The sequence below is a fragment of the Coregonus lavaretus genome (assembly GCF_964263955.1).
Source record: "Coregonus lavaretus genome assembly, chromosome: 15".
Lineage (NCBI taxonomy): Eukaryota > Metazoa > Chordata > Actinopteri > Salmoniformes > Salmonidae > Coregonus > Coregonus lavaretus.
In genome coordinates, this window is record NC_140002.1 from 34,968,829 (window position 1) to 34,985,000 (window position 16,172).

The 16,172-nt window shown below is 42.7% G+C and overlaps 1 protein-coding gene across 1 annotated transcript in view; it reads right to left on the reverse strand.

Annotated features, from left to right (window-relative positions):
* The window catches only part of LOC311142135 (neurofibromin-like), an 87,235-nt gene that overhangs the window by 17,312 nt on the left and 53,751 nt on the right, over positions 1-16,172 (reverse strand). Inside the window, 3 exon segments of the mRNA XM_084177721.1 lie at positions 8,085-8,225; positions 15,674-15,867; positions 15,967-16,169. Coding sequence (XP_084033847.1) covers positions 8,085-8,225; positions 15,674-15,867; positions 15,967-16,169 — 538 coding nt within the window.

Genomic DNA, 16,172 nt, shown 5'->3' on the forward strand with positions numbered 1-16,172 from the left:
GGCGACCGTGTCAGCGTGCATGCGCCCGACCTGCCACAGTAGTCGCTAGAGCGCGATAGGACAAGGACATCCCGGCCGGCCGAACCCTCCCCTAACCCGGACGATGCTGGGCCAATTATGCATCACCTCATGGGTCTCCCGGTCGCATCCGGCTATGACACAGCCTGGTATCGAACCAGGATCTGTAGTAACGGAGCTAACACTGCGATGCAATGCCATAGACCGCTGCGCCACTCGGGAGGCCCCGGCCTCCATCATTCTTAAATGGAAGAAGTTTGGAACCTCCAAGACTGAGCAATCGGGGGAGAAGGGCCTTGGTCAGGGAGGTGACCAAGAACCCAATGGTCACTCTGACAGCGCTCCAGACTTCCTCTGTGGAGATGGGAGAACCTTCCAGAAGGACAACCATCTCTGCAGCACTCCACCAATCAGGCCTTTATGGTAGAGTGGCCAGACGGAAGCCACTCCTCAGTATAAGACAAATGACAGCCCGCTTGGAGTTTGCCAAAAGGCACCTAAAGACTCTCAGACCATGATAAACAAGATTCTCTTGTCTGATGAAACCAAGATTGAACTCTTTGGCCTGAATGCCAAGTGTCACGTCTGGAGGAAACCTGGCACCATCCCTACGGTGAAGCATGGTGGTGGCAGCATCATGCTGTGGGGATGTTTTTCAGCGGCAGGCACTGGGAGACTAGTCAGGCTCGAGGTAAAGATGAACGGAGCAAAGTACAGAGAGATCCTTGATGAAAACTTGCTCCAGAGCACTCAGGACTTCAGACTAGGGTGAACGTTCACCTTTCAATAGGACAATGACCCTGAGCACACAGCCAAGACAACGCAGGAGTGACTTTGGGAGAAGTCTCTGAATGTCCTTGAGTGGCCCAGCCAGAGCCCGGACTTGAACCTGATCGAACATCTCTGGAGAGACCTGAAAATAGCTGTGCAGCAACGCTACCCATCCAACCTGACAGAGCTTGAGAGAATCTGCAGAGAAGAATGGGAGAAACTCCCCAAATACAGGTGTGCCAAGCTTGTAGCGTCATACCCAAGAATACTCGAGGGTGTAATCACTGCCAAAGGTGCTTCAACAAAGTACTGAGTAAAGGGTCTGAATACTTATGTAAATGTGATATTTCATTTTTTAAAATATATATAAATAAGCAAAAAATCTAAAAACCTGTTTTTGCTTTGTCAGTATGGGGTATTGTGTGTAGATTGATGAGAAAAAAACTATTTAATCAATTTTAGAATAAGGCTGTAACCTAACAAAATGTGGAAAAAGTCAAGGGGTCTGAATACTTTCCGAAAGGCACTGTAGATAGAAGAGAAAAGAGACGTCACCCCACACAGACTGGCCTTTGTATTCAGAGGCCTTACTGTTCCTGGCACTAGATCACATGATAAGCATTTTGTGAGATTTTTTTATTTTTTATTTAGCCTTTATTTAACTATGAAAGTCAGTTAAGAACAAATTCTTATTTACAATGATGGCCTACACCGGCCAAACCCAGACGACACTGGGCCAATTGTGCGCCGCCCTATGGGACTCCCAATCACGGCCGGTTGTGATACAGCCTGGAATCGAACCAGGGGGTCTGTAGTGACGCCTCAAGCACTGAGATGCAGTGCCTTAGACCGCTGCACCACTCGGGAGCTACGGCTACTTCATTGGGCAATACATTCAATGCTCTCTTTCTGAGAAATCAGCTCAACAGTCAAAAGGAAATGAGAAATAAAGGCAGGACACCAAATGTGACATAAATAGGGTAGGCAGTTTTAAATGTGTCTGCTTGTATGTTCGGTTTGTGAGACGTTTAAAACAGGCTTTCATACATACTGTAGGAGTATGGTTCAACATCTAACTGTAATCAGGGTATCTGCAGGTTCCATTAAGTTGAATTTAAGACCATTTTAATACAACTTGGAATGTAATTTAATACCAATTTTGAAGTATGCGTGCGGCACACATCTGCTAATATTCCCCTCCAGAAATGAGCCCATGTTGGCAAAAAGTCGTATTTTTAGGGCTGGCTCTTTCACCAAAGGCTATAGCCTACATGGCTCATATTACCAGGCAGGTGTCCTATTTTATCAATGAGCATTCTCCGGTAGCCTAACGGATGTAGTAGCATAGTGTCTAGGTTATAGATGGCTGAGGCATGGGGTTGCCCATCTGCATTCGTTTAGACTACCTCAATAGACTAATCATTAGCTACATCACAAACTCTTAAGTGTTCAGAATTTTGGCTTCGATACCAATACCAGCTATAAATGATACCCATAACGTTACCAATGTGAAAAAATGCCTTAAAGTAAAATAAACAGCACTGTTACTGTATAAAATAGTGGTCAACTCTGGGTGTGCAGGCTTTTGATCCAGCACTGCTCAAACACACAAGGTCCTTCCCTCATTCAGTGAATCAGGTATCAAATGGCTGTACTTTGAAAAGGAATGTAGCTAAGCGGGCGGGCTCTAGACTGACTTTTTCCAGTGCCAAGTAAGACATGAAAAAAGAGCCATTTCATCTAACATGTTCAGGGAATGCATGATGGATATTTTTATGTGCAACATGTCAAAATAGGATCCAGAATAATCAGATATCTTTAGAAATTCATTGGACTGAATGTTTTTTTGTGCATACAGTGGGGGAAAAAAGTATTTAGTCAGCCACCAATTGTGCAAGTTCTCCCACTTAAAAAGATGAGAGAGGCCTGTAATTTTCATCATAGGTACACGTCAACTATGACAGACAAATTGAGAAAAAGAAATCCAGAAAATCACATTGTAGGATTTTTTATGAATTTATTTGCAAATTATGGTGGAAAATAAGTATTTGGTCACCTACAAACAAGCAAGATTTCTGGCTCTCACAGACCTGTAACTTCTTCTCTTAAGAGGCTCCTCTGTCTTCCACTCGTTACCTGTATTAACCTGTATTAATGGCACCTGTTTGAACTTGTTATCAGTATAAAAGACACCTGTCCACAACCTCAAACAGTCACACTCCAAACTCCACTATGGCCAAGACCAAAGAGCTGTCAAAGGACACCAGAAACAAAATTGTAGACCTGCACCAGGCTGGGAAGACTGAATCTGCAATAGGTAAGCAGCTTGGTTTGAAGAAATCAACTGTGGGAGCAATTATTAGGAAATGGAAGACATACAAGACCACTGATAATCTCCCTCGATCTGGGGCTCCACGCAAGATCTCACCCCGTGGTGTCAAAATGATCACAAGAACGGTGAGCAAAAATCCCAGAACCACACAGGGGGACCTAGTGAATGACCTGCAGAGAGCTGGGACCAAAGTAACAAAGCCTACCATCAGTAACACACTACGCCGCCAGGGACTCAAATCCTGCAGTGCCAGCTTAAGCCAGTACATGTCCAGGCCCGTCTAGAATGCATTTGGATGATCCAGAAGAGGATTGGGAGAATGTCATATGGTCAGATGAAACCAAAATATAACTTTTTGGTAAAATCTCAACTCGTCGTGTTTGGAGGACAAAGAATGCCGAGTTGCATCCAAAGAACACCATACCTACTGTGAAGCATGGGGGTGGAAACATCATGCTTTGGGGCTGTTTTTCTGCAAAGGGACCAGGACGACTGATCCGTGTAAAGGAAAGAATGAATGGGGCCAAGTATCGTGAGATTTTGAGTGAAAACCTCCTTCCATCAGCAAGGGCATTGAAGATGAAACGTGGCTGGGTCTTTCAGCATGACAATGATCCCAAACACACCGCCCGGGCAACGAAGGAGTGGCTTCGTAAGAAGCATTTCAAGGTCCTGGAGTGGCCTAGCCAGTCTCCAGATCTCAACCCCATAGAAAATCTTTGGAGGGAGTTGAAAGTCCGTGTTGCCCAGCGACAGCCCCAAAACATCACTGCTCTAGAGGAGATCTGCATGGAGGAATGGGCCAAAATACCAGCAACAGTGTGTGAAAACCTTGAAGACTTACAGAAAATGTTTGACCTGTGTCATTGCCAACAAAGGGTATATAACAAAGTATTGAGAAACTTTTGTTATTGACCAAATACTTATTTTCCACCATAATTTGCAAATAAATTCATAAAAAATCCTACAATGTCATTTTCTGGATTTTTTTCCCTCATTTTGTCTGTCATAGTTGACGTGTAACTATGATGAAAATTACAGGCCTCTCTCATCTTTTTAAGTGGGAGAACTTGCACAATTGGTGGCTGACTAAATACTTTTTTCCCCCACTGTATTGGCCTAGGGGCTTTAATGCTACATAATTTACCACCTGAGGAAGTGGGAATTTAAAACACATTAGCTAGATTGCTAACTCTAAATATGGTATTGTTGCTAGATAGCCATGCAAAAACGTTCCATTGGTAGGCCTATTGACGTATTCACCGTAAATGGCTCCGTTCCACTGGCACATCATCTCAATTACATACTCTGTGTTATTTCCTCTATATTGACAGTTGAGAAATAATTATTACTCACATGAAGCTGATACTCTCCTCTTTTTTAACACTGGTAAGAGTAGTTGTTTTAAAATCTAGCGTAACCACAATTACAGTGCCTTCAGAAAGTATTCCACATTTTGTTGTGTTACAAGGTGGGATAAAAATATATTTAATTGTCATTTTTTGTAAACGATCTACACAAAATATTCTGTCAAAGTGGAAGAAAAATTCGAACATTTGTAAAAATACATAAAAAAAAGATGACTAATAAAACACTAATATATCTTGATTACATAAGTATTCAACCCCCTGAGTCAATACATGTTAGAATCCCATTTGGCAGCGATTACAACTGAGTCTTTCTGGGTAAGTCTCTAAGAGCTTTCCACACCTGGATTATACAATATTTTGCACATTATTCTTTAAAAGATTCTTCAAGCTCTGTCAAGTTGGTTGTTGATCATTGCTAGACAGCTATTTTCAAGTCTTGCCATATATTTTCAAGCTGATTTAAGTCAAAACTATAACTAGGCCACTCAGGAATATTCAATGTCGTCTTGGTAAGCAACTCCAGTGTATATTTGGCCTTGGGTTTTACGTTATTGTCCTGCTGAAAGGTGAATTTGTCTCCCAGTGTCTGTTGGAAAGCAGACAACAAGGTTTTCCTCTAAGATGTTGCCTGTGCTTAGCTTTATTCTGTTTCTTTTTATCCTAAAAAAACTCCCTAGTCCTTGCCGATGAGAAGCACACCCATAACATGATGCAGCCACCACAATGCTTGAAAATATGAAGAGTGGTACTCAGTGATGTGTTGTGTTTGCCCCAAAAATAACACTTTGTATTCAGGACATAAAGTGAATTGCTCATGTTTTGTAATAAAAAAAATTCTGTACAGGCTTCCTTCTTTTCACTCTGTCATTTATGGTTAGTATTGTGAAATAACTACAATGTTGTCGAGCCATCCTCAGTTTTCTCCTATCACAACCATTAAACTCTGTAACTCTTTTAAAGTCACCATTGGCCTCATGGTGAAATCCCTGAGCGGTTTCCTTCATCTCCGGCAACTGAGTTAGGAAGGACAACTGCATCTTTGTAGTGACTGGGTGTATTGATACACCATCCAAAGTGTAATTAATAACTTCACCATGCTCAATGTCAGTTTTTTTTTTTACCCATCTACCAATAGGTGCCCTTCTTTGCAAGGCATTGGAAACCTCCCTGGTCTTTGTGGTTGAATCTGTTTGAAATTCACTGCTCGACTGAGGGACCTTACAGATAATTGTATGTGTGGGGCACAGAGATGAGGTAGTCATTCAAAAATCATGTTAAACACTATTATTGCACACAGAGCAAGTCCATGCAACTTATTAAGCACATTTTTACTCCTGAACTTATTTAGGCTTGCCATAACAAAGGGGTTGAATACTTGACTCAAGACATTTTAGCTTTTCGTTTTTAATTAATTTGTAAAAAATTCTAAAAAGATAATTAATTGCACTTTGACATTATGGGGTATTGTGTGTAGGCCAGTGACACAAAATCTCTATTCAATACATTTTAAAGTCAGGCTGTAACAACAAAATGTGGAAAAAGTCAAGGGGTGTGAATACTTTCTGAAGGCACTGTACATTTTGAAATGTTGCTCAACTGTCAGTATGCTTGGGCTTATCAGAATGCATCTCTCCCTTTACGCTGTGTGCAAAGGGGGGAGCCAGAAGCGAAACAGGGACAGGGCAGATACCTTAATTGCAGGAAGCAGGTTAATAATGTACATTACTGTTGACCAAATAATGGTTTTATAATTTTAAAAAATCAGCAGGAATGTTGTGTAGCCTAAACACCCAAATTGTTTCGGTAAGAGGAGGGCGATGTCAGTGTAGGTAATTTTCGGATTATATCCCAGCTCTAGTTAGTGTTGTTGTTTATCAAATTGTAGGCCTATAGGCTACCTTCTCTCTCTTCTGGCAACGGCCCAACTCACACTGGCACATGCACATGACTTGCACACACAGAGGCCCACATGTGGATAGCTCTCTAACATTTTGAAAGTCCTCCTTGAGTATTATGTTCAATATTTTTTCATTTATTTGTCATGGTGGTAACAATTAAGCAGCGGCACAATATAAGGGAAACACTGTAGTCACTCCATCAAGACCTTTGAAAACTGAATTTAAGACATTAAGCCTTTTTAAGGCCTTTAAATCAGATAAATTAATGTAATACTTTTTAAGGACGCGCAGACACCTTGTGTAATGTAATCTGTATCAACATTTGCTAATATATTAGCAACTCCAATTAATTCAGTGACATTACACAATCACATCTTGCCATAAAGCAGTATAAGAAATGTACAGAACAAATATTTCATGGCATTTGATAGAATCTGGAAAGAATGTCCCTTGTGTGGAGGATCTGTATTGATGTTTGCAGCAGATTTTCTTGTCTAGACTCAAGTCACAGAATCGACCTTGAGTGTGAACGATATACACTATATATACAAAAATGTGGAAACCCCTTAAAATAAATGGATTCAGCTATTTCAGCCACACCCGTTGCACACAGCCATGCAATCTCCATAGACAAACATTGGCACTAGAATGGCCTTACTGTAGAGCTCAGTGGCTTTCAATGTGGCACCGTCATAGGACCTTTCCAAACAAGTCAGTTCATCAAATTTCTGCCCTGCTAGAGCTGCCCCGGTTAACTGTAAGTGCTGTTATTGTGAGTGGAAACGTCTATGAGCAACAACAGCTCAGCTGTGAAGTGGTAGGCCACACAAGCTCACAGAACGGGACCGGCGAGTGCTGAAGTACATAGCGCGTAAAAAACATTTGTCCTCAGATGTAACACCCACCACCGAGATCCAAACATCCTTTGGAAGCAACATCAGCACAATAACTGTTCATCTGGAGCTTCATGAAATGGTTTCCATGGCCAAACAGCCGCACACAAGCCTAAGATCACAAGGCGCAATGCCAAGCGTCGGCTGGAGTGGTATAAAGCTTGCCACCATTGGACTCTGTAGCAGTGGAAACGCGTTCTCTGGAGTGATGAATCACGCTACACCATCTGGCAGTTCGAAGGACGAATCTGGGTTTGGTGAATGCCAGGAGAAGGCTACCTGCCCGAATGTAGTGCCAACTGTAATGTTTGGTGGAGGAGGAATAATGGTCTCAATGACATTCTAGACAATTCTGTGCTTCCAACTTTGGGGAAGACCCTTTCCTGTTTCAGCATGACAATGCCCCAGTGCACGAAGCAAGGTCCACACCGAAATTTGTTTGTCGAGATCGGTGTGGAAGAACTTGACTGGCCTGCACAGAGCCCTGACCTCAACCCCGTCGAACACCTTTGGGATGAATTGGAACGCCGACTGAGAGCCAGGCCTAATCGCCCAACATCAGTGCCCGACCTCACTAATGCTCTTGTGGCTGAATAGAAGCAAGTCTCTGCAGCAATGTTCCAACATCTAGTGGAAAGCCTTCCAGGAAGAGTGGAGGCTGTTATAGAAGCAAAGTGGGGACCAACTCCATATTAATGACCATGATTTTGGAATTAGTTGTTCGACGAGGTGTCCACATACTTTTGGTCATGTAGTGTATGTTGCAGTGGTAATTCTTGAGGTGCATGTGTGTGCGTCTCACCTTGCTGGACACCAGCTTGACATTCCCTGAGGCCAGCGCCACAGCTGTGTCGGCCATGACCTCAGCCTTGATGGATCCCAGGCCTCCTGTAGCGCTGGTCTTGATGAAGCTGTCCAGCACCACGTCCAGCAGGTCCGTTATCTACAGAACAGGGACAACAGGACGAACCATAAATTCATCTCCATTACTAACCCACAGAGGTGTGATGCAACCCAGAAACCTCACAGCGAGGGCCTCAGCGTATGTTTTTTTTTGGTCTCAAGTAATTTCTCAGCCAGCATATTTTTTAGTCAGACCACAACATCCCTCTCTATGCTAATACACAAAGATAGCAGCTTTCAGTGGCTAGCATGATAACTGGTGAGAGCTGAAAGGTACAGAGACGCTGACACAGAAGACAGAATCATTAGTAATGACTAGATACAGTGCCTTCAGAAAATATTCACACCCCTAGACTTTTCTGGTACCGGTTCCGACAGACATTTCTGCTTATAAATCGATCTGTGGACACCGTAGATATACAGTGCCTTCAGAAAGTATTTGCACCCCTTGACTTTTTCCACATTTTGTTGTGTTACAGCCTGAATTTCAAATTGATTTAATTGAGATTTTGGGTCACTGGCCTAAACACAATACCCCATAACGTCAAAGTGGAATTATGTTTTTCAAAATTTTGACAAATGAATTAAAAATGAAAAGCTGAAATGTCTTTAGTCAATAAGTATGCAACCCCTCTGTTATGGCAAGCCTAAATAAGTTCAGGAGTAAAAACGTGCTTAAAAGGTACCATAATGAGTTGCATGGACTCACTCTTTGTGCAGTAATAGTGTTCAACATGATTTTTTTATGACTACCTCATCTCTGTACCCCACACATACAATTATCTGTAAGCTCCCTCAGTCGAGCAGTGAATTTCAAAAACAGATTCAACCACGCCTTGCAAAGAAAGGTACCTATTGGTAAAAAAAAAGCAGACATTGAATATCCCTTTGAGCATGGTGAAGTTATTCATTACACTTTGGATAGTGAGCCAGAGGAAGGAAACCGCTCAGGAATTTCATCATGACTCAAATGGTGACTTTAAAAAAAGAGTTTAATGGCTGTGATAGGAGAAAACTGAGGATGGATCAACAACATTGTAGTTACTCCAAAATACTAAACTAATTGACAGATAGAAAAGAAGAAAGCCTGTACAGAATAAAACATATTCCAAAACAACGATCCTGTATGCAACAAGGCGCTAAAGTAATACTGCAAAACATGTGTCAAAGCAATTGTTATTGGATTTGCCTCAAACATACAGTCGCTTGCGAAAGTATTCACCCCCCTTGGCATTTTATTTTATTTTGTTGCCTTACAACCAGGAATTAAAATTGATTTTTGTATCATTTGATTTAAACAACATGCCTACCACTTTGAAGATGCAAAATAAAAAAAATTGTGAAACAAACAAGAAATAAGACAAAAAAACAGAAAACTGGAGCGTGCATAACTATTCACCCCCCCAAAGTCAATACTTTGTAGAGCCACCTTTTGCAGCAATTACAGCTGCAAGTCTCTTGGGGTATGTCTCTATAAGCTTGGCACATCTAGCCACTGGGATGTTTGCCCATTCTTCAAGGCAAAACTGCTCCAGCTCCTTCAAGTTGGATGGGTTCTGCTGGTGTACAGCAATTTTTAAGTCATACCACAGATTCTCAATTGGATTGAGGTCTGGGCTTTGACTAGGCCATTCCAAGACATTTAAATGTTACCCCTTAAACCACTCGAGTGTTGCTTTAGCAGTATGCTTAGGGTCATTGTCCTGCTGGAAGGTGAACCTCCGTCCCAGTCTGAAATCTCTGGAAACAGGTTTCCCTCAAGAATTTCCCTGTTTTAGCACCATCCATCATTCCTTCAATTCTGACCAGTTTCCCAGTCCCTGCCGATGAAAAACATCCCCACAGCCTGATGCTGCCACCCACCATGCTTCACTGTGGGGATAGTGTTCTCGGGGTGATGAGAGGTGTTGGGTTTGCGCCAGACATAGTGTTATCCTTGATGGCCAAAAAGCTCACTTTTTGTCTCAACTGACCAGAGTACCTTCTTCCATATGTTTGGGGAGTCTCCCACATGCCTTTTGGCGAACACCAAACGTGTTTGCTTATTTTTTTCTTTAAGCAATGGCTTTTTTTCTGGCCACTCTTCCGTAAAGCCCAGCTCTGTGGAGTGTACGGCTTAAAGTGGTCCTATGGACAGATACTCCAATTTCCGCTGTGGAGCTTTGCAGCTCCTTCAGGGTTATCTTTGGTCTCTTTGTTGCCTCTCTGATTAATGCCCTCCTTGCCTGGTCCGTGAGTTTTGGTGGGCGGCCCTTTCTTGGCAGGTTTGTTGTGGTGCCATATTCTTTCAATTTTTTAATAATGGATTTAATGGTGCTCCGTGGGATGTTCAAAGTTTTGAATATTGTTTTATAACCCAACCCTGATCTGTACTTCTCCACAACGTTGTCCCTGACCTGTTTGGAGAGCTCCTTGGTCTTCATGGTGCCGCTTGCTTGGTGGTGCCCCTTGCTTAGTGGTGTTGCAGACTCTGGGGCCTTTCAGAACAGGTGTATATATACACTGAGATCATGTGACACAGATTGCACACAGGTGGACTTTATTTAACTAATTATTTGACTTCTGAAAGTAATTGGTTGCACCAGATCTTATTTAGGGGCTTCATAGCAAAGGGGGTGAATACATATGCACGCACCACTTTTTCCAAAAGCTTGAGGTTCCAAGAGCTTGAAGCATGTTATTTTTTTCATTTCACGTCACCAATTTGGACTATTTTGTGTATGTCCATTACATGAAATCCAAATAAAAATCTATTTAAATTACAGGTTGTAATGCAACAAAATAGGAAAAACGCCAAGGGGTATGATTACTTTTGCAAGGCACTGTACAACACATTACTGAGTACTACTCTCCATATTTTCAAGCATATTGGTGGCTGCATCATGTTATGGGTATGCTTGTAATCGTTAAGGACTGGGGAGTTTTTCAGGATTATAAGAAACGGAATGGAGCTAAGCACAGGCAAAAAACCTGGTTCAGTCTGCTTTCCACCAGACACTGGGAGATGGATTCACCTTTTAGCAGGACAATAACCTAAAACACAAGGCCAAATCTACACTGGAGTTGCTTACCAAGAACACAGTGAATGTTCCTGAGTGGCCGAGTTAAAGTTTTGACTTAGCTTGAAGACTTTCTAAAATAATAATGGGCAATTGTTGCACAATCCAGGTGTGGAAAGCTCTTAGACTCACAGCTGTAATCGCTGCCAAAGGTGGTTCGATACTCTACAAAAATATAAATGCAAAATGTAAAGTGGTGGTCCCATGTTTCATGAGCTGAAATAAAAGATCCCAGACATTTTCCATAAGCACAAAAATCTTATTTCTCTCAAATGTTGTGCACAAATTTGTTTACATCCCTGTTAGTGCGCATTTCTCCTTTGCCAAGATACAGTGGGGGAAAAAAGTATTTAGTCAGCCACCAATTGTGCAAGTTCTCCCACTTAAAAAGATGAGAGAGGCCTGTAATTTTCATCATAGGTACACGTCAACTATGACAGACAAAATGAGAAAAAAAAATCCAGAAAATGACATTGTAGGATTTTTTATGAATTTATTTGCAGATTATGGTGGAAAATAAGTATTTGGTCAATAACAAAAGTTTCTCAATACTTTGTTATATACCCTTTGTTGGCAATGACACAGGTCAAACGTTTTCTGTAAGTCTTCACAAGGTTTTCACACACTGTTGCTGGTATTTTGGCCCATTCCTCCATGCAGATCTCCTCTAGAGCAGTGATGTTTTGGGGCTGTCGCTGGGCAACACGGACTTTCAACTCCCTCCAAAGATTTTCTATGGGGTTGAGATCTGGAGACTGGCTAGGCCACTTCAGGACCTTGAAATGCTTCTTACGAAGCCACTCCTTCGTTGCCTGGGCGGTGTGTTTGGGATCATTGTCATGCTGAAAGACCCAGCCACGTTTCATCTTCAATGCCCTTGCTGATGGAAGGAGGTTTTCACTCAAAATCTCACAATACATGGCCCCATTCATTCTTTCCTTTACACGGATCAGTCGTCCTGGTCCCTTTGCAGAAAAACAGCCCCAAAGCATGATGTTTCCACCCCCATGCTTCACAGTAGGTATGGTGCTCTTTGGATGCAACTCAGCATTCTTTGTCCTCCAAACACGACGAATTGAGATTTTACCAAAAAGTTCTATTTTGGTTTCATCTGACATTCTCCCAATCCTCTTCTGGATCATCCAAATGCACTCTAGCAAACTTCAGACGGGCCTGGACATGTACTGGCTTAAGCAGGGGGACACGCCTGGCACTGCAGGATTTGAGTCCCTGGCGGCGTAGTGTGTTACTGATGGTAGGCTTTGTTACTTTGGTCCCAGCTCTCTGCAGGTCATTCACTAGGTCCCCCCGTGTGGTTCTGGGATTTTTGCTCACCGTTCTTGTGATCATTTTGACCCCACGGGGTGAGATCTTGCGTGGAGCCCCAGATCGAGGGAGATTATCAGTGGTCTTGTATGTCTTCCATTTCCTAATAATTGCTCCCACAGTTGATTTCTTCAAACCAAGCTGCTTACCTATTGCAGATTCAGTCTTCCCAGCCTGGTGCAGGTCTACAATTTTGTTTCTGGTGTCCTTTGACAGCTCTTTGGTCTTGGCCATAGTGGAGTTTGGAGTGTGACTGTTTGAGGTTGTGGACAGGTGTCTTTTATACTGATAACAAGTTCAAACAGGTGCCATTAATACAGGTAACGAGTGGAGGACAGAGGAGCCTCTTAAAGAAGAAGTTACAGGTCTGTGAGAGCCAGAAATCTTGCTTGTTTGTAGGTGACCAAATACTTATTTTCCACCATAATTTGCAAATAAATTCATTAAAAATCCTACAATGTGATTTTCTCAATTTGTCTGTCATAGTTGACGTGTACCTATGATGAAAACTACAGGCCTCTCTCATCTTTTTAAGTGGGAGGACTTTTTTTCCCCACTGTAATCCCTCCACGTGACAAGTGTGGCATACAGTGAGGGAAAAAAGTATTTGATCCCCTGCTGATTTTGTACGTTTTCCCACTGACAAAGACATAATCACTCTATAATTTTAATGGTAGGTTTATTTGAACAGTGAGAGACAGAATAACAACAAAGAAATCCAGAAAAACGCATGTCAAAAATGCTATAAATTGATATGCATTTTAATGAGGGAAATAAGTATTTGACCCCTCTCCATCCACGACCCATTTTCAATGCCCTGGCTGAGGGAAGGAGGTTCTCACCCAAGATTTGACGGTACATGGCCCTGTCCATCGTCCCTTTGATGCGGGGAAGTTGTCCTGTCCCCTTAGCAGAAAAACACCCCCAAAGCATAATGTTTCCACCTCCATGTTAGACGGTGGGGATGGTGTTCTTGGGGTCATAGGCAGCATTCCTCCTCCTCCAAACACGACGAGTTGAGTTGATGCCAAAGAGCTCCATTTTGGTCTCATCTGACCACAACACTTTCACCCAGTTCTCCTCTGAATCATTCAGATGTTCATTGGCAAACTTCAGACGGCCCTGTATATGTGCTTTCTTGAGTAGGGGGACCTTGCGGAGGCTGCAGGATTTCAGTCCTTCATGGCGTAATGTGTTACCAATTGTTTTATTGGTGACTATGGTCCCAGCTGCCTTGAGATCATTGACAAGATCCTCCCGTGTAGTTCTGGGCTGATTCCTCACCGACATACACATACACCAAGACTTTCTGCACAAACTGTCAGAAACCGTCTCAGGGAAGCTCATCTGCGTGCTCGTCGTCCTCGCCAGGGTCTTGACTTGACTGCAGCTGGGCGTCGTAACCAACTTCAGTGGGAAAATGCTCACCTTCGATGGCCAGTGGCATGCTGGAGAAGTGTGCTCTTCCCGGATGAATCCCGGTTTCAACTGTACCGGGCAGATGGCAGACAGAGTGTATGGCGTCGTGTGGGCGAGCGGTTTGTTGATGTCAACGTTGTGAACAGAGTGCCCCATGGTGGTGGTGGGGTTACGGTATGGACAGGCATAAGCTACGGACAACGAACACAATAGCATTTTATCGGTACACAATTCCTGGAAAATGAAAATGTCTCAGTTCTTCCATGGCCTGCATACTCACCAGACATGTCACTCACTGAGCATGTTTGGGATGCAACTTCGCACAGCCATTGAAGCGGAGTGGGACAACATTCCACAGGCCACAATCAACAGCCTGATCAACTCTATGCGAAGGAGATGTGTCGCACTGCATAAGGCAAATGGTGGTCACACCAGATACTGACTGGTTTTCTGATCCATGCCCCTACCTTTTTTTTGTGACCAACAGATGGATATCTTTATTCCCAGTCATGTGAAATCCATAGATTCGGGCCAAATGTATTTATTTAAATTGACTGGATTTCTTATATTAACTGTAACTCAGTAAAATCTTAGAAATTGTTGCATGTTGCATTTATAATTTTGTTCAGTGTACAAAGTATTGACTCAGGGGTGTGAATATTTATGTAAATGAGATATTTCTGTATTGAATTTTCAATAAATGTTCAAACATTTCTGAAACATATTTTCACTTTGTCATTATGGGGTATTGTGTGTAGATGGGTGTGAAAACAAATCTATTTAATCCATTTTGAACTCAAGGGGTATGAATACTTTCTGAAGGCACTGTAAGGGATAACACACTTTCATAATTTCTGATAGGATTAGGGCAGGGTTCCCCAACTGGTGGCCTGCAGAAGACATAATAGACTGTAAAAACACCAGGAAATCAGCTCCAAGTGATTTTAATTTAAGAAATCTGTTCCCAAGTATTCCCACGCATAATAGAGAGACAAATGTAAGCAAGGTTTGAAATTATTATGTTTTAGTCAAACATTATATCTGTTTGGGCTTCTTGCAGTCTACAAATTATTTGTAATTAAGTTCCGGCCCCAAAACCATCCGCTCCAGAAGAAAATCAGCCCATGGCTGAATCTAGTTGATGATCCCTAGCATAGGGTGTCCCTGTCCAGTGTCTATAAAATCCTAAACAGTGAGTCCACTGAATCATTCAGCCATTTCCCAGTGCATGAATCAGCAGTAGCATTAAGCCAATAACAGACACTGCATGGGCTCAGTAACATTCAATATACCACCCGGTACTCTTACCCTGCACCTAAGAAACTGCCGTCCTATGTACATAGTCATTGAACACTGGTCACTTTAATAATGTGTAAATACTGTTTTACCCACTTGTCATGGCTCATCACTACTGCTGTACGCACCTTTTCTATTCATATACTGTCTATACACACCATTTTTATTGATATTTCTTAATTTCTTATTTTTATGTTTTGGATTTGTGTGCATTGTTTTGCTAGGTGTTACTGCACTGTTCGAGCTTGAAACACAAGCATTTCGCTGCAACTGCGATAACATCTGCAAATATGTGTACGCGACCAATACAATTTGATTTGATTTTGATTTGAAATACTGGTTGATACATGGGCTACCACCCATACTGAGAGGAGAGAGAGACCCCCACCTGTCCCAGACTACCCCAGATCTTAGCCTGGATAGAGGGGTACATCTGCTTCTCATTGATGGTCATGGTGATGAGCTTGTCCAGGATGGCGGTGACGCGCTGGCGCTTGGCGTCGTCGTTGTGCTTACAGAATCTCACCAGGTTGAGTAGCCAGGGGGTCATGTACTCCAGACACAGGTGCTTCAACTCAATACCTACACACATCAGAGAGGGATGTTACAGTGTGTGTGTGTGTGAGTGAGTGTTTGTGCGTTTGGCGTATGTGTGTGGAGGGCGGGAACAAGGATACTGACTAGATTTGCTGAAGCCAGATATACACTCTTCCAGGAACTCCAGGGTGAGGTGTGGTTCGTTGGCGGCCAGTGTCTTGCTGATGGACACTATGAAGAGGGTGTTGTTTGCAGGGATACACAGGCCTGATGTCTCCAGCAGCTGGCCTTCTATCTTCAGGTTGAAGGTGCAGGTTAAGGCACAGAGCAGGTTGTAGGCCGCCGATCTG